At 40.3% G+C, this 24,398-nt stretch overlaps 3 protein-coding genes across 3 annotated transcripts; 2 read left to right on the forward strand and 1 right to left on the reverse strand.

Annotated features, from left to right (window-relative positions):
• The first annotated feature begins 216 nt into the window (after nucleotides 1–216).
• msmp1 (microseminoprotein, prostate associated 1) lies at nucleotides 217–1,339 on the forward strand. Its single transcript, XM_042402147.1, has 3 exons — nucleotides 217–376; nucleotides 473–581; nucleotides 1,168–1,339. Exons 1-3 carry the CDS (start codon nucleotides 217–219, stop codon nucleotides 1,337–1,339), a joined length of 441 nt encoding a protein of 146 aa, XP_042258081.1.
• A 649-nt stretch (nucleotides 1,340–1,988) lies between these two features.
• On the reverse strand, nucleotides 1,989–7,377 carry rgp1 (GP1 homolog, RAB6A GEF complex partner 1). Its single transcript, XM_042401009.1, has 9 exons — nucleotides 6,883–7,377; nucleotides 6,564–6,679; nucleotides 5,721–5,854; nucleotides 5,235–5,318; nucleotides 4,845–4,994; nucleotides 4,429–4,575; nucleotides 4,006–4,133; nucleotides 3,714–3,891; nucleotides 1,989–2,822 (listed from the first exon to the last, which is right to left on the reverse strand). The coding sequence occupies exons 2-9, from the start codon at nucleotides 6,677–6,679 to the stop codon at nucleotides 2,599–2,601; spliced, it is 1,161 nt and encodes a 386-aa protein (XP_042256943.1). The 5' UTR covers nucleotides 6,883–7,377; the 3' UTR covers nucleotides 1,989–2,598.
• Nucleotides 7,378–7,520: 143 nt separating this feature from the next.
• Nucleotides 7,521–23,689, forward strand: gba2 (glucosidase, beta (bile acid) 2). Its single transcript, XM_042401008.1, has 18 exons — nucleotides 7,521–7,880; nucleotides 8,100–8,856; nucleotides 12,535–12,626; nucleotides 13,239–13,354; nucleotides 13,913–14,131; nucleotides 14,941–15,180; nucleotides 15,381–15,483; nucleotides 15,975–16,128; nucleotides 16,950–17,075; nucleotides 17,256–17,440; nucleotides 17,759–17,863; nucleotides 17,966–18,073; nucleotides 18,380–18,531; nucleotides 18,800–18,906; nucleotides 20,728–20,870; nucleotides 21,189–21,304; nucleotides 21,986–22,177; nucleotides 22,924–23,689. The coding sequence occupies exons 2-18, from the start codon at nucleotides 8,663–8,665 to the stop codon at nucleotides 23,176–23,178; spliced, it is 2,607 nt and encodes an 868-aa protein (XP_042256942.1). The 5' UTR covers nucleotides 7,521–7,880; nucleotides 8,100–8,662; the 3' UTR covers nucleotides 23,179–23,689.
• The last annotated feature ends 709 nt before the right edge of the window (nucleotides 23,690–24,398 follow it).

The following is a 24,398-nucleotide window of genomic DNA, read 5'->3' on the forward strand; positions in this document are numbered from 1 at the left end:
TGCCCGCTGAAGCGCATCGAGGTGATCTCCGGAGTGCCAAAACAGTGCCAAGACACAGCCTTTTCCCCCTCACTTTCTCTCTACCCCCTCCCTGTGCAAACCACCACCTCCTCATTCCCAATGGCACCCCTGACACCGTCTGCGGCCACCAGCCAGGCCTGTGACGGCGCTAACCACACCTCCACGCCATGGTTGTGAAGCCTCAGGATGTATAAAATGGGGTTGCAAAGGCAGAAAAGGAACCAGAGGCTTAGACCAGACCAGAAGAAGAAGATGGAGCTTGCTGGAGTTAACTGGGTTCTCGCTGTTGCAGGGTTTCTTCTGTGGACCAGTGGTGGTTCTGCAGCACCCATGGAGTGCCACTTCAACTCCAGAGGTGAGATATCATGCTTTGAAATATCATAGTTATCTGTACTTTTAAAAAAACATCTTTATTCTAAGTTAATTTTTCAACTACCATCTGTTGTTCCAGCACTGTGTGTGTTCGAGGGGAAACACTACTCACTGGGCGAAACCTGGATGGACAACGCTTGTATGCAGTGCACCTGTCTGCACCCTGTTGGTGTCGGTTGCTGTGAGACGTGAGTACACAAACAACCTGTGAGGTTTGGTGTCCAGATGTCCAAGGTTATTATACTGCATCTGGCTGAAGAGACACCGAACAAAGTAGGAGACGTTACTTCATAGTCGTGGATGTAAATTATCGTAAAAGTAGCAAAATCACAATTTTAAAGTACTGTAAAGTGTACTTAAGTAAAATACTTTAATAAATGTACTTAGTTACCTTCCACCACTGGCATTTAGAGTTCAAGAACATTTTGTTTGCTTTTCTATAAGGCTCTTTGTCAAAATTTTGTCAAGACTTGACTGTTTTGGAAAATCAACAGCATGGCCTGCAACCGCCAGTGATGATGTTGATTTTCCTGAAGGTGTAATACTGTGTGACACACCGCTGAACCAGCAACAGTGTCAAACAGTGTTAAGCGTTTACAGTCCGCATTACATACAGTAGAATAAAGTGGAGATTGCAAGGAAAAGTGTTTTGTTTTTTTTGCCATTTGTCACGTGTCCGCAACGATACTCAAAATTGATTGAAAGTTGACTTCTAGCTCACTTGCAAAGTGCTTTGAAAACTGCAAACATCCACTGAGTTTTCTCACTGTCCAGGGTGCATCGGCCGGTGGATTTCCCTGCGTGGTGTGAGTTGCGCGTGGAGCCGGTGACCTGCAAAGTGACCCTGGTCCAGACAGCCGACACCCGCCTGCCCTGCACCCCAGGTGAAGACATCAAGGACCCGAGCCATGGATCACTTAAGCTGCAGCACCAGCTGGAGGGGTAGAAAACCGCTCAGACTGTCTGCTCAGTCTGTTTGCCTGTGAAACCAATACTCACTACAGTTAAATATCAGTAACCATTTTTTTCATACACATACTGTACTAATATAAAACATTAGCAGAAATTGTAACTTTGAGGTTGTATAATCAATGAAGGAAATGTGAAAGTATATTTAAATAAAACTGTAGTAAGACACTAAATTCAGATGTAGATAGCTGCATCTATTTTTCTTTAGGTTAAACATCTTCATCAATTAGTGCCTGATATTAATTATTATAGTAAGCTGTTTGTCTGCTCATGGCTGATCTGAGCTACGTAGTAAAAGCAGCCGAAGCTGTATGACTTTATTTTAATACAGGTCGTTTGAGGAGATTTTCATGCCAAGGTTGTTTGTAAGGAATCTGGAGATGTTGAGGCTTCTTTCTTCAGTTTTTTATAGTCAGTCAAATGCCATATCTTTAATTAATCCAATAATGACTTATTGTAAATATCAGCAAATAGATAAGTACATTAATATATACTGTATATATATATAAAACAATTCCTGTTGAACTGGACCTGTTCTCTGCTGTATCTCATTTAACCTCAAAATAAAGTTTACAAAGAGAAGATGTTGCTTTCTGTGAAGTACTGAATGACATCCAGACACATCATTTATCAAATTTAAATCACACTTTTAATTAGTTTTTTTCTCTTTAAGTATTTACATCTCAATATAGCTTTTGCTCAACCTAAAAGAAAGACAGTTAAACAGAAAAAGTATTTTGAAAAAGAAACCGTTGTTTTATAACATGAGAAAGGACAAGTGTGCGAGTGGGCTTTTGAATAAAGGAGTAAAAAAAAAAAAAAGAAGAAATATATACAGAAATGCACATAGCTGCATGTCACACGTGTTGGTCCTCCAAAAAGGAAGATGTCAAAGTTAGGATGCACAGCAATATACATATGAAGAGGGCAAAAAAATAGGTTGCATTACTTTACATATCCACCATTCATCAGCTGTGCACATACAACGGAAACAAAATAACAGCTCTTTTTTAGGGGGGAAAAAAAACACTGTCTCTCACACACACACACACACACACACACACACACACACACACACACACACACACACACACACACACACAAACACACACACACACACACACACACACACACACACTCAGGACCATCTGTCCAACACATCTGTTGATAAACTCAGAGACACAATTTTAATTTCTTATTATCTCACGTCGTCATACAGTCTCACACATACGGCAGTCAAATATTAATGCTGTTGGTCCCCGTGAACTGGGACACGTAGGATGCCAGGGCCGGGTTGGTAGGCAGGACTTTGATCGGCAGATCCCAACTGAAGGTATCCACGTCGACATGCTCCGCTCCGGACCAAACCGTCACCTCCGATTGGTTCTGGAGAACCGTGGGCGGTTCTATAGGCTCCCGAGCCGTGACGAATTCAAAGTGCAGACGCCACCTCAGGGCCACTGTACAAGCAGAGTGAAGAGTTTGGGGTTGGTGTGTGATAAATAAAAGATTGACTTTATCCTGCTTATTATGGAGTCAGAAGGGAGCTTGATACACAGGTGAACATCTGGCAGGAGTTATTAAAAAGTTGTTTCTAGAGGTAAATGTCTGACACTTTGAAAATGACTTTGGCATTCATGAAAAAGAATATTTGGAATGATGATTTCTCGCAATAGCAAAACAATTTGCCGCAATCTAAATTAGAGTTATAGTTATATTAACATTTACCGTTTCTCACCAAAATTGTGTGTATCCTTAAGGTCTAACAAATATATTGAGTGCATTTCCTTCCTCAAAAATCATTCACAAAGCCGCTTGTAATGGTCTTCTTATTTCCTGCCGTATGTTACTTTGCATGTTGTTGTGTCAGCCACAAAATACAAACAAAGTGCTGCTTGTGGTCATAAATCCACAGGATACATATAACTAAAGTTGGACATGTGGGATAAATTTGGCCCTAAATTTGTATGTCTTTTTATATATGGCCTTGTGTTTCTTTTATATTTTGTCTTAATGCTGTTTTATGTCTTGTGTGCAGCACTTTCAATTGCCTTGTTGTTGAAAGGTGCTACACTTGCCTTTCTTATAATAATATTCTATTATGATGCATGAATATTTTTATTACATCTCTTGTAAAAAAACTTCATTAAACATTCTAGTAATAACAGTACTATTAACCAAAAACACATAATTAAGTACTTGTGCCCAATCAGACTAAACACTGTCATGTTTTAAATGTTAGAAGAAAATTAATAATTGTCATTCCAGCAAATTTGGTAAAAAAAAAAAAAAAAAAATCTGAAATGTGATGTCAGAGATATCACTGGAGATGTCACATTAATGATACTGACCTATGTCTGTGCTGAAACCTGGTGTGACGTTGAGGGGGATGGGGAGGGAGAAGTGGCTGGAGGCCGTGTGGAGGCACGACTCCATGTGCCGTCCGTGTCCGGTCACGCTGACAGCCTGGCCAGGACGCCGCTGGTACTGCTGCTGGATCTCCTCTTCACTCTGGAGGCTCACTGAATACTGGAAACACACAAATGCACAAATATGGTGTATTATAATTTACTGGCTCATTAAATTAAACAACTAAATGTTGTACAAACACTGTGTGTGCAACAACAAGAAGTGCAAACGCACCTGTAAGCAGGGGATGTCGCCCTCTGAGAAGTTGAATGTGCCGATGATGTCCTCTCCGAGTCTGTAAACAGTCTTGAAGATGCAGAACTTTGCTACTTTCCCACGCATATTGGTGATATTAAACATGTCTGGGGAAAATAGAGGTGGCAAAATGTTATTAAGAGTAGAAGATTAAAGTAAAATAATACTATTATTATTTAGAGTTATAGTGCTTTTACAAAACTATTCTTACTGTTTGTGTCTAGTTAACATTTGCCCTAGTTGTTTTTTCCTTTTGTAGTTCATTCTTTCATAGCTTGAAACTGGGTGTTGTGCTCGTTAACAAAGACTTCCCAAATTAAAAATCTTTGTGTTCAATGTGCAGGATTATTTGACTCTAGTGAAGTTGTTTTCACTCTGTACAAGAATAGCAACAAGACTCACGTGGGCAGCGCCTTGAGGTGGTGACCATCAGCATGTCCAGTGCTCTCTCCAAAGGCCGAGCGTCCCTGCGGCTCGCTTCCTCTTCCTCCAGGAACGGGTTAGAGGGGGACACCTCCTCATCCTGTGTAAATGGAGGTTCTGGCATCCCTACAGGTCAAGATGAAAGATTATTGTAAATATAAAACTGTCTTTATCTCCCAGACTAAATCACAAAATAACCTGGTCATTTTTGCCATTTATTATCTTCAAAGGTTGTGTCTTACTGTCCTCATAAAATTCAATCAGTATTTGCTCTAAGTTTCCTCATTCTGAGGAATGAGGAACAATTATGTTACAGCAGAACCTTATTTGAACTGGAAGCTTTGCAGTGTAAATTGCAACCATTTGAAATTAAGAGTAGTCCAGAATCATCTCACCCTGCAGAACCAGCACTCTGAAGGGAACTCTGAGAAGTTTGATAGGAGAGTTGACCCTCTGGCAGCCGATGGTCAATTTGTAGACGTACTTCACTGCCTGACCACGAAAACTAGGAGGACCGTCGACGGGTACAAGCTCACTGTATGAATCTGTGGGAGCATGTAAGTAAGACTGCTTGAATCACAACAGAAACATATATGTTCATTTGTAAATGGTACATCAACATCTGAGGAAAAACTATTACTACTACTCCTATTGAAATGCAATCTGGTGAGTAAAGATGTTTCCACTCTGACAAACATGCACTAAGGTTATTTGAAAATAGTGTTAATTTGTTACAGTTTTATGTTTTTATGTTTTTTTTTTCCACATATGAAACTAATACATACAGGTTTTGCTTTCTCCAGGATCCAGGCGCAGGTCACAGAATAATATCTTGGGTGGTGTGTCCAGCATACACTGCCCTCGCTCTCCTGGCAAAGGAAGAAATGGATGTTAGAGGGATTCAAGGCTTATTAAACATAAGACAATAATTTTCCCAAATCACTTTTGTTCAACAGAAGGTTAATTAAAAACATAACAACTGCATCAAAGTTTTAAAATATATGAAATGATCAAGACTCTGGCAATCCTTCAGAGGAGAAGTGTCTACTGGCTGCATGAGTATATGGTTCTCCTGCAACTACAAGGGCTTTATCACAAGATGCATGTCTTAAATAATTACCATGTGACCTTATAAGTCTTAAAATGCTCTATGTTACAATACGAGTGGATTTAGATGGATAAAGTTGATTGTAAATTTACTTTGATGATGCTACATATACATAGATTTTCATTTCTGCTCGTCTCAGATTCCATCTTTTCCTCCTACTGACCTCTACTTGGAATAAGCACTGTGTCGCTCTCAGCCTGGACGTCCTGCTTGTTGCCCTGGGCCGGCAGGGCCACTCTGCTCTCACTGGCATGAAACTGGCAGTGTATCTGGGCGCTGGCCCATGCCAGCATCTCACTGGGACACAGGCAGAAAACAAGAGGTAAACAAAGGAATTTACAGAGTCACTGATTGAATGATATATTGATCAGAGTGTCCTGCATCACATGGTGCCACACCTGTATTAGGTTACAAGACACTAGACAGAACACCCAAGATGATTACATTACAAATCACAATGTAGGGACCCTTGAATTACAGCATTTCTAAAGATCCACTATACACAGCTGAATTGTGACGTTATGAAGGATACAGTTCACTCTGTCCAGCCTTTTCTATAAATCCCGCCTCTTAACATTGTTACTGTCGTGCCTGTTGTGTTTGGTTATTTTGCGAATATTTCAATAAATAATTGATCATAAAAAACAAAAACCTCCTCATTAAATAGACAACTTAAGATTTTAACTGTGGACAACCATTTCAACATTAAATTTGTTCTTAACAATACCGAGATCACACTGATCAAATTAACTCTGCTCTTCAGAAATATGTTTATATCTTCCTTCCTTAATTACCAGTGTTTAAGTACCAGTTCCACATAAGTGCATAAGACCCTTGATCTTCTATTCAAACTACATTTAATACATGGTTGTTTATGTTTTTGAATACTATTTTAAAGCTTTGGTTAAATCAAAACTGGTTGACTATATTTATCTTTCACTCCAAATTCGGCATAGTTATGTAAAGGTTTCTGATCAGTGAATAGGTGAAAGGAGAACAATCCTACCTGCTGGCAGAGGTGGAGAGGTGGGACATCGGGTTGGTGAAAGTTATGAGACACTCCATGAGCTCCCCAGCCAGGAAAACGGGGCCTCGGGCCATGGAGGCCACCACCTCGATCATCTGAGAGGTTTGAAATCAACAACGCTAAGTTACCAATTTGAGGATCCGATTACCAAAATGGAGAATAAAAACTGCACAAGATTCATTATTCCAGCTAGATAACACTGCAGTATTACATAATAAACACACTGCTGCAAGCTAGTCAGACTGCAAACAGAAGTAACGTTAAGCTTGTTGTTTTTAAGGGTAATTTAAACACATACCTTGGCCTCAACCGACACTACTCCGCAGACAATTACGTTATCTAGTCCTGAAGCGAACCTGAACTCACTTCTTCAACACGGTAACATGAAAATGTACCCTCTTTCCGACAAATTTAAGCATAACTTAGCTTATCGACAAAGCTCGCATCCGGACTGAAGTAAACAAAAAATGCATAACTTATGTAGATATCCTATATCCTATACTGCACGACCAATAACTATCCATGGGAAAACAAAACTCCCAAAGAATAGAAACACGCGTCAAAAAATATACATTCTCACGAAAAACATGTGTTGTTTAACGCCTGAGTCGTATCTGAATCTTCATGCAACGTTTCTCATAGAATAAAGCGGGAATACAGAATGTTTGCGACGTTTTTTTTGGTCGGCCATTTAGAAGACGAGCCGTGGCAGAGCTGACGAGAGGTGAGCTGTTGCTATGGTAACTGGTAGGGAGGCGTTAACTCAATATTTTCAAATAAAAAACGTCGCTTTTGTGCATTAACGCGACACATTCTATACAAATAGTTTTATAACGTGTGTTTAAATGATATATTCATCAAAATGTACCAATGTCACTCAAGTAGAGGGAAACAGAATACGTATGTATGAACACACACCCCTCCCCTTTCTGTCTGCAAATGGTTCAGCCTCTATACTTTTTATCCCTGCGTCTAGTCTGTCAGGCATCATTTACTTCCAGGCTACTACTGATTTCAACTCAATCAAGCCCCGCCAAGAAATTACACGCTTTGCTTTGTCAATTAAGATAGTTATAACATCATGGTTGACGTTTTGGTCTACTAATATGACATAAAGAAGCGATATCCGTGTGCAGCTAGATGGAAATTTGTGCCTGAGAGACTAAATACTGAGTAAAATTAGACCTGTATATATAGGTGACGCTGGCTGTAACTACAGGCAGAATCGGTTTGCAGCAGTAGTGAGATGATGCTGTTGCTCCCGGTAATAAAGATATAATCATCTCTCATCGGCAGGTGAGTTAGCTACTTATGTTACCTAATTACTGTTTCCCCGAGGTTAGAGCTAACTGATGGCTTCCGCTAACGTCACATGATTGATGATTAAGGCGATATATCAGTTGGCGACTTTGCAAGCTAACCGCCGGTTACAGAGATGCTTCCTTTGCTGTTGAATGTAGGTTAATGTGATCAATACTCTTTGATTTTTTTTCCTCCTGTTTGATCCCATTGTAGGTGGACCCAGCTAAATGACTGGGGTCTGCATCCTCATCATTTCCTGCTGGTGGTTTGCTGTCATCCATCCATCCATCCAGCTGCAGATAACAGCCACATCCCTGCATGCAAAAGAGGGCAGAAGGCATCTGCTTCCTCTGACAAAAACCAAATCCTGAGGGTGATGGTGGCAAATTTTTCCAACAAGATATGAACATATATTGAGCTGTAGAGGCTGAATGCTCATGTGGACAGGAATAACTGTATAATGGCATTGGGACCTCCTACCTGAAGGGGTGATTATTTATTTTCCTGTTAGTCCATGTCCTGCAGGTATTCAAAGCTTGTCAGCTGAGAACCGGTTTCTCTCACAGGAATGACAATGACAGTTTACTGATCCATTTTAAGATTTCTAGGCCACCTGTAGCTTCCTCCTCAGTGTTTTTGGTCCATGGCAAAGGCATGACAAACTGACTCTGTTGACAAAAGGTGCTGACAGCTCCCTGGTATTGGTGTTCTTCCTGCTCTTATTCACTATTTGTAATAACTCCGCCCCCCCTCCCGTTCCTGGGTATTCTGCAAAAATGACTACAGAGTGGGGTGAGAAATCCACAGCGGACCTCATGAGTAGGTATGTGTCCAAGGAAATGGGATATGGAGTACCTAAGGAAGGTTGGCGCATCTGTCTGGCACACGAGTTCAAGGAGAAGAGAAAACCCTTTCAAGCAAAAGATGTATCGCTGTCCAACGTCTTTGAGCACGTCGGCCTTGGAATCAGGTGAGACATTCACTCTTAGACCTTCTACTTTGCGTAAAAACACTACAAATGCGTTCTCTTTGCATGCAGTAGACTGACGAGAGGTGTGACACTGTGTGAATCCTTTTATATTTCACCTACAAAGTCATTTTCATTACATTATGGGGAGATGCAGATAAAAGAGATATTGAAGCAATAAATTTTCTAACAGTTGAGACACTGATGAGAGAGTAAAAAGCTACACAAACCGTCGTCTCTATAGGAGCTCAGGATTTCTTTTTGAGTGGCTCTTTCAGTTTACGCCTCCATAAGTGATAGCAACCTGTAGTTTATACCACTGAACCCCTGTGCATGTTTCTATGGTGTCGTACTGGGGGAGCCATTAGCCCACAGTGTCATGTTTCTAAGGCCACACCTGAGAGCAGGTGTGAAATGCAATCCTGCCTAGATGTGGTTCCCATAGACCCAAACAATCTTAAATATTCCTGCAGTCAAAGGATAGTAGAAGAAAATCAGGTCATTGCTCACATTGAGGCAGTTAGTTATGCTGCTTAAAAGATGCATTTCAACTGTATTAAACCAGTTTGTTCTTCAGTGCAGTGGGGTTTGTGTGTCTTATATTCTTTATTCAAGCTTGGTATTCTCACATCAGCAAAGTGGACAGTAACACAGGGTGCTCTCCGTAAATGTTTTATTAACTGACTGTGTTGTGAACATAAAAAGTTGAGGTTTCCTGAGGGAATAAACATGTCGTTGATCCCTCTTTACAGTGGTCTATGAGCTCTGGGTCAAGATTCAAGGGTAGTTTATTGTCAGTAAGTTGAAAGTAATTGCTCCACAATGGGTGTGGTGGTCTTTTATTCACAGTCTCACCAAATCGGCAGGAAACACACTGTGCACTTGTACAGTTTCCAGCGATATACAACTTTGCCTGAATCTCTGCGGTAGTATAGTCTGTCTACAGCTGCAGGATTAAAAATTAAGCAGAGATCTTAACATCAGTTGTGTTTGTTTTCCCAACAAGCTGCTGACTGATTGTACTTATTTGACAGATATGAAGTTGTACATTCTGCAGGTTTAGTGGATTGTTTGTTGGGCAGTTATCATTTAAATCAGGAGAGCATGGCTTGATTGAGGCCTCCTTGGCTCAGTGTATTCCTCGTTATTGCTGTGGCTCCTTTGGGTATTTAAACTTAATAGCCCAAGCTTTTATACACCTTCTAATCTCCATCCAAATCACCACAATTATTGCTTCTACTTTTTTTTATATTGACTCCGAAATATGACCCTTACAGCACAGCGTAACGACACAGACATTTTAAGTTGGAAATGACAACATGTGATTAACAGGCTGTCAGCTGGGCCTGTTATCTGTCAATCTGTCAATACTCAACCCAACTCAATAAACCCAGAAAGAGCTGTTAGAAAAGCTACAATAAACCACAAACTTGCATCACTGTTCAGAAACTTGTTGCAATGTTTCTGCAAAGCAAACAAACTGCTCTTTCAGTTTAGGCTGATACAAAAACAAATCTCTTTCCCATTTCTCATCCAAGGTGTGTTTCAGGAAGTTTTGTCGCCATTGCAACATTTGTTAATTATCGCTCCGATGAAAGTGATGGTCGTTATGCATCAGAGAGAGACGGTTAAAAATTAGATCGCTGTTAAAGACAGGTATTGTCAAGCCTTCAGCTGTCCCTCATCTGATTATGAGGTGCAGCAATGTGAGATCACTAGAATAATACAAATATTTAGTCACCACAGGTGAAAGGCTTGCCTGTACAGGTAACCACAGTTCCCTTCATGTCAGTAGCTTCCCTTTGCAAGAAAAGCACCCACATTGCTAGAAAAACAGAAATACTGTAAATTATCTGCTGTTTTTATACAGTTTTACCTAAAACTAAGCAGGTAACTGTGACACAATGAGCTCATGCACTATGTCTTATTGAAAGCTTTTAAGGGAAATGGAAGAAAAAAATGAAGACTATAATCTTTATGCTACTCCACTGCCATTCAAAGCACCAAAGTCCTACTCAATTGATGATATATCAATCGATTAATCAGTGGGGCTTGAAACTTTATCCTCTACTTTTATGCACTTGTGATGTATTGAACAAAATGGCAGCTTGAGCAAACGCAAGTTAGATCCAGGTTAGCGCACTTGGCCTGTGTTCACAGATCCTGATCAGGGTGAGCACTATTGTTTGCATTCCAGCTGAGCTGCAGAACAACAAGATCCTGACAATGGCGTAACCTGCCGTGGCCTCAAATAGCACGCTTTAACGGATCCCATTCAGCTCCTCTTGACCGGAGCTGTATCGACGGGCCTTTGTTGTTTGTCTGGACCGATCCTTCCTGTCAAGTTACTCTTTATAATACAGTCAGACACAGCAGCTGCACAGGATTTTCATCACAAGTTGAAAGTGCTTTGTGGCTGAAATGTTATTGATTATTCTGTTGTGTAAATCTTTAATGATGTAGATAGTTAATGAGCTATTATCTTCTGGTGTAAACCCTGCTATACAAGAAACATAGAAATACTGTTGAAGCATTTATTTGGGTGTCATGGCGCTTGCACTTCTTGTTTCCTCCTCCTCCTCCTCCTTACAGTGTCCTCCTAAAATGTTTTACGGACAAACAGATGGACTAGGGCACCCACAATCATCAGTGGTGGTAATAATTTAGCCTTGGTATTGGCCAGAGAAAGACATTTCCGTGAGGATGTCAGTTGCTCACTTGTCCAAACAGGAAGAAAGTCAGAAATTGCGGCTTCTGCAGCATAATTGCTCAGTTAATCAACCTGTCAGCTTGCTGCAGATATATTATGGTCATTCTGTGCAGTGGGACAGTGAGTGTCTCACTTATGTGCATATTTGCTCTCTTTCTCATTCTAGGATATATGTAACGAGGGGCATTATCAGCATTGCAGCCAGTTCTGTGCTGAACTAATGAATAAAATACAACTGCTCAACCAAAAACAGCAACTTTATTCTGCATATTGACAGAAAATCTACCGTGTGTTAGATCAGATTTCAGAGCATTAAGAGATTAATGACTCTGACGTTCACTGTGAACTTCTGAGCCTCTGGCCTGAGGCTTTAGGAGCTTTTTGAAATCTAACCTAATGAATATTTTACACGACAAACCTGGTGTCATGTGCTGCAACTAGACACACGTGCATAAACACACAAACTCGCTCTGTTAATATCAAAATACAGTTACCACTGTCACTTCATTCCCCTTGTTTTACAAGTGCTTCCCTTGTGCAGTTGCACAATTCCCTCTTTGCTCTCTGCCGCTGTGTGTGTGTGTGTGTGTGTGTGTAAATTGTCGACTGTTGGTTCCAGCTTTGGCCCAGAGGACTAAAGGCATGGAAACTGCTGTAGCCGCATTTAACAGACTATGAATAGAGAAAAATAAACAAGCGATGAGAAAAGGCATGTTTACTAATTGCACATGTGCTTGTGATGGAATTGGAATGTCCTTTGAAAATGAAAAAGCATCCCTAATCATAACCTTTTAACACATGACTGTAGTTGTAGCACATGTTTCCCCCACAGGTCATATTTAATTGGCTGACTCTGTATCTAAATGTCTGTTTTCCTCGCTTGTTTTTAACCATCTTTTTGTTAACTGTCGCATTTGTATCCTTCCGCTTGTGATCCCTGAGGTGATCGGTGTACATCTGTGTTTGTTCAGGTATCTGAAATGGTGGTACAAGAAGACTCAGGTGGAAAAAAAGGCTCCATTCATTGATATGTTTCGTGCCCAACCCCTACGACAAATATATGGTGAGTCAAAGTCTGTGCTGCTATAAAATGTGTTTAACATGTCTATGTAAATGAATTACATGAAAGTTTATGGCTGGATTTGGAAAAACATGTGGTGGAACATGGATTTGTTTCTGTGGACTCGTGACTATCAATCTAGTGTAATTCTGAGTAATGATTCTGTCTAACCTGACTCCTTGAATTTCACCAATTCAGTCAGAAAAGTCTGCACACTAATCCATCTGCTCCTGCTGTTTGTGTTTCTTGATAAGACATCAGTCTGATATCTACTTTGACACTGACTACAGTAGAAATCTGCACACTGTTCGGTCGACTCCCACGGCTTCACCTCTCATGAACACAGATGATGGCCTCAACAAACACAAACTCTGAGCACAGATTAGTGTGCGGAGTCTATTCCTGTTGTAGCTTGACCTTTTGATAGTTAGTCAGTCAGTCAGTAAGACACATGGAGTCACAACAGCCCCAATTTATCCATCAAGCCATCATTAGCGTCTGGCTGTAACCCGGTTTTCAACATGTAGACATTTTTTACATTGTGCAAAACTTACAAATCCTAAATAATTTGCTGTATCGCCCGGTCTTAGTTGACACTGTACTCCTCATTTGTAGGTGCTCCACTCGGCGGTATTGGAGGAGGTACCATCACAAGAGGTTGGAGGGGCGAGTTCTGTAGATGGCAACTGAACCCTGGGATGTACCACTACAAAACTGTCACAGCCAATCAGGTATATACAGTCCTGAGAAGACTAAGTCATGCAGAATTAGTTTATCAATGGAAATTTAGCTGGCTTTATATATTTTGGTTCTTTTAAAAAGTCTTAGCAGAATGGTTCTCTTGAGTTATTTGAATCTCGGCAAACAAAGTCCAGGGTTAGGGTTAGGGTTAGGTTGGCAGTGTGATTTTACTTTTTATCTGGGCCTGGAATAAACAAAACATCACACCATCAATGCAGCCACATCAGGGTTAATTACCAGAACAATTTTAAGCCACTTCAAACATTTACTGTAACAGATTTTGTTGTCTATCCCTTAAAAAAAGCTGTGATTTACAGCAGCACTCAATAGATGCACAGGGTCAAATCTATTGGCAGCAGCCCCAGTAAACAAGCATGCGATGCATCCCAAAGATATGGTATGTTTGGAAAAAAAGGGCGTGACTCTGTTTGGCCCTGTAAAAACTGTCCCCCACTGTCATTATCACTGTTGTGCTCTCTGCTTAAGAGATTTGTAGAACAAACAGCTGGATGCACACTCAAGTGTAGACATGTTTTCCTTCATCTCAGTTCACAGTGTGTTTGCGTCGTGGAGGACAAACAGTCTACCAGCAGGTGCTATCTGTAGAGCGTCCGCCCACGTTACAAGGCTGGAACTGGGGCTACTGCGGAGAGTACGCCTTCTACCACGCCTTGTACCCCCGTGCCTGGACCGTCTACCATCTTCCAGGACAGAATGTCACCCTCACCTGCCGACAGGTTTCCCCGGTCATCCCGCACGACTACCAGGTAACTGAGGTGTCCCTGGATTTCACACGGCCCAACAGGCTTATGATACGTTTGTCTGGCGTTCGCAGCTGGCTTTAAATATTCTAGAAAATTTAATTTGTTTTTTAAAACGAATCTTCTCGGTCCTACCCCATATCAAGCCAATTTGACCAAACAGTAACTAGAAGGAATACCCACAAACTTATCAAAATATTACGGAGGTTACAGAGTGTCCAGATATAAGAATTAGTGTCCAGTTTTTATTGATTACCTTTGAGTATCATTATTGATACTCGTTCATACTGACAGTTTGACAATAACTTTAATACCTCTCTTGTTTTAAGTTTTTTTTTTTTTTAAAGTTGCAACTATAATCTAAATTAGTTATTTAGCTTTTTGGATCTCAAAACATCCCAAAACCTTTCTGTGCATGTGCTATTGTTGGGCATTGCATCAAAGAGCCTGAGAGCTGCAACAAGGAATGTTTTACATCGTCTACATTGTCATGAGGGCTCTATAAAAAGTTATTTCTACTAGGGATGTGCAGAGAGGCCAGTATTTGTGTTTACATCTGTATTTGTTAAGGCAGCACAATTATTTGTATTTGTAGTTGTATTCGAATAAAAGAAAAAACTACTACTACTTTACTACACTTCTAATTTTAGGGTGTTAAAGTAAGTAAGAAATCATAAAACTTAACTGCCATTTTTTTCTTCCCAAATAAAATTCCCGAAATAAATATTCATAAAAATCCACTATTTGTGCTTTTCGGATACTGTATTCGGATTCAGCTCCGCCCCTAATTTCTACGTACCTGTCCTTTCTCTCAGGACTCCAGTCTGCCAGTGGCAGTATTTGTTTGGGACATAGAGAACAAGAACGACTACGCTCTAGATGTCTCCATCATGTTCACCATGGTCAACGGGTCGGGACACAAGGATGACAAGAGCGGGGGACACTGGAACGAACCATTCCACCTGGAGAAGGAGGGGGAGGCAGTGTCTGGGGTCTTGCTACATCACTGCACTACAGTGAACCCTTATACTCTGTGCATCGCGGCCCGAGAGCAGGTTTGATTTGAGGTTATGATTTTAGCAGCTGTAGTAGCTTGTTCATTGCACAAGCAATTCTTAAGATTTGTAACAATAGTCTGTGTTATTTATAAGCGGATTTATAATAATCAAGTTTTTTTCTGTGTGAAATCAGTCTTAATGAGCATTAGGTTTTAGATTTAACAAGGGAGTTTTTGATTTTGTGCACGTCTTAACAGCCTGACAGGGAAATCAGTCATCAGACAGCGTTCAGTCCAAAGGGAACCTGCAGCGGTTTGTGGAGTGACCTCATCAATGATGGACGGCTGGACTCTCCGACAGGTCAGCAATTAAAACACTGTTAGTGGGAGGATGAGACAGATTCATACTCAAACAGAAATTGAACTAAAAGTTGAAGAAGAGGAAAAAACGCAATAAAACACCCAGAAAAACACGCTTGAGCAGGATAATAAGCATTTATTAAGAGATGTACATTATTAATAATTTTTATGTTACACTTTTCAGCACAGAGGTTACAAAGTGCTTCACAAGCATAAGATATAGAGAAATATAACTTAGAAATGCTGACAGAAATGGAACTTTTAAAAGTCAATCATTAAGAAAAAGACATACTTGCAGAGTCAAACACATTTCAGTGTGTAGATTATGTTCCAGCCTTAAAAGCCGCTCTGTAACGCTTATTTTGCATAGTATTATTTATTCTTTTAGATACACACATGTAGAAGTCACATATAATAAACTACTAACTTTTTGAGTTTGATAGAGATGCCATATAAGACATCTTCTGCTCCCTCTTTGTCTTACTTCTACAGGCTCCAGCCCCCCGACACCCAAGGGAGAGAAGGTCGCAGCAGCGCTGGCTGTGAGCTGCTCCGTGCCGGCTCAGAGCCACAACACACTGGAGTTCTGCCTGGCATGGGACATGCCCAAAATCACCTTCGGGTCTAGGGAGAGGGAGCATATCAGGTATGTTGCATTGCTGAAAGGTAAACAAGCTGGAGATGATTGTCATATATTCATTTTACTGAAACATGCCAAGACAAAGGTTCTATTTTATAAAAGCCTCACTGCCTCTTTAGGAAGTAAGTGAGAAAAGAGTGAGGGAGAGAAAAGAAAGCACAACAGAGAGAGAGAGTGGTGAGCATAAAAGCAAAACTAAACAGAAAACTAAACATATTACTTGGTCTGTATGTCATTGTGGTTACTGAATACAAATATATACAAATAAAACTCTTAGCAACACTCAAGTAGTGGCCACACAGCGGTTTTCACTGCTGAATGCTGAAATGTCATCGCCCTCAATAACAGAATCTGCAACCACATTGCAAATATCCAACATGATTGATATGTGAGGATTCTCTCCAGCGCCGGTTGCATCGCTCAGAACAGCAGGGTGTTGATCACCTCATAGTGGGTGATGAAAAGCCACTACTAAGTGTGCATTCTGGCTGGTGAGCGTGCTGGCCCTGCTGGATCGGCTATTGGGAGGTAGTTGACAATGTCAACCATGTCCTGTTTCACAGCCCAAGGACAAAATATGATTGACGTGCAAACACAAGGGTCAGTCCTGCCTAAGTGTCTCTTAGCAAGTTTTTCCAGTTTCATACCCAAGTCTGACCTCTGACCTCACTGAGAAAAACTTGCCGTTCATTACCAGTTCAGTTACTAAGCAACATTTTTAAAACTGCTAACCTTTGTTAGAAATGTTTTATGCTTCCCGCCTTTGTTAATGAACATAAAGCGTTTTTGTGTCGCCGTCATCCAGCCCGTGACTTTTCTGTTTCCAGGAGGTATACTCGTTACTATGGAACCAACGGGGATGCGTCGCCCTCCCTCAGTCACTACGCTCTAACACGCTACAAACAGTGGGAGAAGAGCATTGAGGAGTGGCAAAGACCCATACTGCAGGACAGGTGAGAGTTCACAACTGCAGGTTAAATGAATTTATGATGACCTCAATGCTAATCAGTGTTGTTGCTTTTATCCCATTAAAAAGTAGACATCCAATTTTCAGACTTTGAATGCTTATTATAGTTTATAATAGTTTATTATGGCTGTTCACCTCAGCTTGTACATTCACTTGTGCCTTGCAGTTCTCTCCCCTCCTGGTACAAGTCAGCCCTGTTCAATGAGTTGTACTTTGTGGCGGATGGAGGGACGGTGTGGACGGAGCTACCAGAGGATGCTGATGTCAGTGGCGGCATGCGCAGCGAGAACGGGGGGCTGCCAGCTCAGCCTGCTGTCATCAAGGAGTACGGTCGCTTTGCCTACCTAGAAGGTAACTAACAAGGAAATAAGTTAGTCTGCAAGACGCAGCAGTTTGTGTCATAATATGTTAGTAGTTTGTACTAAACCACAACATCCATGTGGTCAGAACTGAGAATAATGTGATCATCATGTATTTCTTTCCCATTCAAATCTATTCAAAAAGAAATCTTTCTTCAGAAATCTACAATGCAAACAACCAGAGCCTTACATTTATTAAGAAACTTGCAATTCTTGAGATTAAAAAAGGTTTATTAAGCAAAAATTAGGAGACAGTTCTTTCTCCTCTTATGCATATAATGATGCACATAACTACACTATTGTTTCCCAGGTCAGGAGTACAGAATGTACAACACATACGACGTGCACTTCTATGCTTCTTTTGCACTTATCATGCTGTGGCCCAAACTTGCCTTGAGTGTGCAATATGATATCGGTGAGTGGAATGTTTTTATCTTAGTGCTTTATCACATTGGAGGATGTGTATTTCTTAAAGACCATACCAGGCCCGCATTTCACAGCTTAAATCTCTTCTCAGCTGGCAGTGTGGTTCAGAAGGACCCAACGGAGAGACTCCATCTGATGAGTGGGGTGTGTTCTCCCGTCAAGGCCAAAAACGTGGTGCCTCACGACATCGGAGACCCAGGTAGGAAAAAGAAAATATCATAAACTACAGCAGCTCTGAGGGGAGTTAAATAGAATATCTTAATGTGTTTTTTACACTAAAAGCCTTATTGAAGGATGATGTCTGTGGTTCTGCACATTTTTACAAATAATTTAGACTTCTATGACCTGTATGGATGCTTGTCATTTCCCAAAATATACAATAATCCATCACAGAGGTCAGATTTATTTAAGTTATTTTACCATCATACAGATAGAAACACAAGCTAGACTAAAATCTCTTCTCATGAACTGTCACTGAGCACTGTAACGTTGACCCTGTTCCTAGATGACGAGCCATGGCAAAGGGTGAATGCCTACCTCATTCATGACACTGCAGACTGGAAGGACTTGAACCTGAAGTTTGTCCTGCAGGTCTACAGGGACTTTCATATCACCCAGGACAGCCAGTATCTGCAGGACATGTGGCCCATCTGCCAGGTATAACTGACTGCTGTAGTCTTAAAGGTACACTGTGGAGTTTCTGACTAAACATGGATGTAAACAACTCAGGATTTAAAATACTTCTCTGACAATCCTATGCACGAAAGTTGGATAAATTCAGACATAATTGACATAAGTGGTCTCTTAATTATTCCCTGTGTAGATTTGTATTTTGTCTCCTGTAGAAGTAAAACAAAACTTGAGTGTATTGGATTATTTGGTCACTTTTTTGCACTCAGCTGTCTTATTCCGGTTTGTCTGCTAGGCGGTGATGGAGTCAGAGATAAAGTTTGACCTAGATGGAGACGGCCTGATAGAGAACTCCGGATATGCTGACCAGACCTACGACGGCTGGACAGTGACTGGACCAAGGTGAGAGTTTAAGGAGCATTTGCAGCCCGGAGAATGAACAATGTGAGTGGAGATTAAGGTTTCTACATAGGCGTTGTTACGAAATTAGATAAAAAAGTGGACGAGTGAAAAGAATCTCCCCTAATCACAGTACACAGTAGGCATGAGACGATATGAACATTTCATGGCACCATTATCCTCGCCAAAATAATTTAACGATATTATCGTGATAATCATCAAATCATCATATGCTTAAAACTCTTAAAATGGCATTAAAACATACTAGAATCACTTTACCTTACATTTTGTTAAGAAACAAATTTTGTTATTACATCATAGGGCACTTTTTTTTTGTGTGTGAACATCCTTATTAGTGAAAAACGAACAAAGACAGATTCAGACTCTCGCCAACACACAGCAGGTAATCACAATGAGAGAAAAAAATCCATCCGCCCATTTCCACCACTTATCTGGGACTGGGTCACGGTGGCATCAGACTGAATAAGGAAACCCAGACATCTTTCATCCCAGCAATGCTCTCCAACTCCTCCGGGGGGGTCTGAGGTATTCCCAGGCAAGAAGAGCTATGTAATCCCTCCAGCGTGTTCTGGGTCTGCCCCGGCCGGGCCGGACATGCCTGGAACTCCTCCAGAGGGAGGCGTCCAGGAGGCGTCCTGACCAGGTGCCCAAACCACCTCAGCTGGCTCCTTATGATGCCAAAAGAAACATTAATAAAAAGAATCAACCTGATATCCAAGCATTCGCGTTCCCAGCCTTCAGCCGTGACGAATGACTGGATGCAGGTTCCCCCTTGTGGCAAAAGTCAATTCAAAATAAATCAGGAAATCAATAAGACTGTACGTTAGTGAGCTAGACAGCTGAGATATTCATGATTATCCGATAATGGAAATTCACCATGATTAAATTATCTTGAGTGTTTTTATCCCAATATAAGATAAAATCTTGTATACTCCAGTTACTCCGGTTATCCCAGTCATTTCAAATATTATAATTTGGTGTAAAAAATAAAACTATGATTTAGCATAGTGCTCAATGATAAGGCCCACTCACTGTTAGAACACACAGCCAATGGCAAAGCCCTTTAAAATAGTCTAACCCTATTAAGAAATTGGGAGCCTCGAAGCACACTTATCCTCTTATTTTGATTAAATTAAATCTAATCCCTAACAGGTCCTTGTTATTAATTGACTCCTCAAAGAAAGACAACTGCTTTATGATCATTAGCTTTACAAGTTGAAGTTTGAATTGGTTGTCAGGGAGGAACGGAGAGAGGGAAGGAAATGAAAATGGAAAAAGCATGACTGGTGAGCAAGAAAAACTGATTCATCTGAAGCTGCAGTGCTTCTGTTTTTTTTCTAAATGTGACCAGCAAGCTTGTTTGGGTTCAGAGGTTGTTACCCAGATGAAAGTCGTGTTGCTTCCAAAGCTAACAGTTCTTGTTTACAACTTCTTTTTGTTGATCTTTTTAACTTGAAGACAGTGGACACAGGGCTCAGTCAAAAAGTTTAAAAGCTGGAGGATCAACTTTACTTTAACTAAATGATTATTATCATTATTATTATTATTTAATGTGCAAATTGTGTGTTGTTTAATTAAACGTGGATTCAAAGCAGCTATGAATCTTATTACACCGTCCAACAAAGTAAATTAAAAGTCAGTTCTTTATGTGTTGAAACACTGTAACCTGCCACCCACTGGTTGAAATGTACTTGAAGTCAAACTTCAGTGTTATGTCATTACAGATTACATTTGACTCTTAATTGCACACTGAGTTTTTATGTAAATCTTGTTTGCTTCTGTCCTCGTATTTATATTTTACAGTGCGTACTGTGGTGGGTTGTGGTTGGCGTCATTGTGTGTGATGTGTAAGATGGCCAGACTGGTGGACAAAGAGGAGACATACCAACATTACAGAGACATCCTGGACAGAGGCAGCGCCGCTTTTGATAAACTGCTGTGGAACGGTAAGTTTAAATATCCATTTATTTTGTTCAATATACTGTATGTACGGGCAAATCGAGCCAGTTGTATTTACTGCTGGTTTTAAAAATACACAAATCTTGTATTTATTCAAAACTCTTCAAATGCTAATCAAATTGAGACATAAGTTAAAAAAAAATCAGTTAAAAAAATAGAAGAAAAACAAAACCTAGGGGCTTAGCTACGTTCTAGCTGTGGTGTAGTCATGCAGCTGTTGTTTTCAGTTCAGTCCAAGTTATTTTTAAGTGCCCTGAGATTTGAAATGCCTTCCTTTTTTTTTTGTATTTTTCCATCCTGTTTAGGCAAGTACTACAACTATGACAGCAGTGGGAGAGATCTGTCTAATAGTGTCATGTCTGACCAGTGTGCTGGCCACTGGTTCCTGAGGGCGTCTGGGCTGGGAGACGAAGACTACCGGGCAAGTAGAGCTGCAAGTGTATATAGTAGTTGTAAATCAAATTAGTTGATAAATCAATAAGTCTATCGACAGAAAAATTGTCTGCAACTGTTGAGATAATTTGGCATTTTTGCTTAAAGAATAACTAAACTTAAAATGACAAACATTTCCATTTGCTTCTCAAATGCAAAGATTTGCTGCTTTTCTATATTTTATTTAATTGTAAAGTGAATATTTTTGGGTTTTGCACCAATATTTAAAGATGTCACCTTTGGGCTGTGGAAAATTACAATGTGCATCCAAACAATAATTGGCAGATTGATTGATAATGAAAATAATTGTTAGTTGCAACCCTACAGACAAGTTAAAATGATATTTGTCTAAACAGGAAGTTGCTACTGGGACGATGCTGCTTAGTATGTTGACTGAAATGCTCCAACGTTCACTACAAATGTTTTATAATCAACTACTTATAATAAACACACTAAATAACTTCAGTATATTTAAAGTTGGCAACTAAAATTGTTTTTTAAATACTGCCAAGAGTCAGCTGTGATTTATTCAAATCTAGTTAACAGATTATTGCACTCAGTACATTATTTTGTGCTCCTTTCCTCATGCCAAGAAGCAAGTTGTGTGAACTCTCAATGTTTTCAGAGTAGCTTTGTGGTCGTAACATTGCTTCCTCTCTCTCTCCTCTAGGCTTTTCCAAAAGAAAAGATCATCAGTGCATTAAAATCAGTCTTTGACTTGAATGTAATGAGCTTTGCTGGAGGCCAGATGGGTGCAGTTAATGGTATGCGCCCGGAAGGAGTGCCTGATCGCTCCAGCGTCCAGTCAGATGAGGTTTGGATTGGAGTGGTGTATGGACTGGCAGCCACTATGATCCATGAGGTATGTGTGTGTGTATGTTAGTATCTACTTCACATTCAAGGGAAAGATCAGGTGTATCATAGTCACGTGTTGTTGCTGTTGAACTGAGGTAACATCTACTGTTTTTCTCACCACATCTGGTTATTTTTTATACAGTATGAATCACTTTTTTTTGTTTTGTGTCACATATGTAGCTGAGGAATGACTCAAAACATATTGAATCCTGACACTAACATGATGTGTAATAGAATTGTTCATTTTATGAAAACATGGATCAGTACTCACAAGTGCATAGAGTTCAAAAGAGTTCATCTCACTTATGTTTTTAAGAGGTAAAAGACCCCTAACACTCACAAGTGATTTGTAGCCTACTGTCTTGACTATTTTTGTTGTATTTTTCCATGATTAAGAGTCTTGTTTTTTTTTTTTAAACCTGAAATTGTGTGCTGGTGGGCAGGTTTATTTTTTTTTAACCTTTTGGACAAACCCATGCGAGCTTTTCCCCAGTCTATTGCCAAGCTAAGCCAACCATCTTCTAGCTCCAGCTTAATTAATATTTAACAGACAGATACAAAAGTAGTATTTATCTTTTTTATCTACCTCTCAAAAAAGCAAATAAGTCTATTTCCCAACATGTCTACTCCTACCGTTCTTTTTAAGTTAACACCCATGTTTCTATTTAAAACGTTTGAAAGTAACTTGATAGCTGATAACAAGTGTATGTTTGTATGACTGGTAGTGTTTACTGTGGCTGTCTTCCTTCTCAGGGTATGCGGGAGGAAGGAATGCGCACAGCAGAGGGTTGCTACCGGACTGTGTGGGAGAGGTTGGGCATGGCCTTCCAGACCCCTGAAGCCTACTGTGAGAAGGGCATCTATCGCTCTCTGGCCTACATGAGGCCTCTAAGTGTCTGGGCCATGCAGCTGGCCCTGAACACTTCACACAAGGATCAGACCACATCGTCTCAAACTGGAGCCACGGACAGGGAGCAGGGACAGGATTTGAGAGAAAATCAGAGCTAGGACCCTGAGCCATCAGACTTGAAATCGACGACCTCCAAACTCTCCTGCAGCCGCCACTCATCTGCACTCCCACCATGCAGTGCTCCATTTGATGGGTTACAAACATTGAATTAAACGGTCTACAGTTTCAGATGTTTTGTCATTTGAGGCCTGAGGTCAGAATTATGATGGTTTGTGCTTGGAAAAGTCAGTATCGACTATAGATCACTGTATCGTCTTTAGGTGAGGAGAAGAGACTGCAAATAGTGTGCTGATTTTTAAAAGTCGTGCAGTATAGGGTGATAGCCAGGCAATGTCAAAATCATAGCCAGCGTGTATTGCTAATTAAAAATTGACCCTGTGTTTGAGAAGCATATTGTCTATCTGCACGCATGTACACACACATGCAAGCACTACATTTCACAGTTCACCATCATGTCAAAAATAATGTATATATGCTAAATATTTTAGGACTGTTGTCTGTTATTATACCTGCCACATGTAACCATTATTTTCTTTTAACAGTTGAGTACACCAGAGGGCCTCTTAATATATCAGATCAGTTACAAATCATTACTAGACCAGAAATATTTAAACTTAAAGTAAATTAGAAGATCTTCTCCCCCCTTCATTTATATTTGAATGCTGTACTCAGTGATGTAAAATGTGATGAGTAGTGTTGGAAATCAAGTCTGAAAAAATATAGTTTTTCTTTCTTTTTTTTTAAATAGCGTTTGGTGCCTTGTTGCATGTTGACCTGTATCTACAGTCTATTATGTAGCGGCAACATTTACCATGTTTTATAAAGTCCAATACTCATGACAATCATGCTGAATAAATCACTGAATAAGATACAACAGGCTGTTCATTATGCTGTTAATTAAATGTATATGGGAGATTTTTTTTTTTAGTAGTCCTGAAATGGAGATAATTAGGGCCCAGGACCTGATCAATGTCAAACCTATTCAAAAACAAACTTTTGAGTTTTACTTTCAAATTAATTTAATCACCATTTTGGCTCTCAGACCTGGTGGAAAGTGAGAAAAATTTCTCTGGCAGTTATCATTTTTGTGTCTTTTTGAGCTCCTTATCATGTCACTGGTTCAGTGACACCAGTAATTCTTGTCTTCTAGACAAATGATTCACTCTCTGGTCTGTTTCTGCAGTAAAGATGGAGACACTTTCAACTGGTCAACAGAAACTCCCATTGGTTAAAATGAGCTTACATAACACTTCTAGGA

This window comes from Thunnus maccoyii, chromosome 22 (genome assembly GCF_910596095.1).
Source record: "Thunnus maccoyii chromosome 22, fThuMac1.1, whole genome shotgun sequence".
In the NCBI taxonomy this organism is placed as follows: domain Eukaryota; kingdom Metazoa; phylum Chordata; class Actinopteri; order Scombriformes; family Scombridae; genus Thunnus; species Thunnus maccoyii.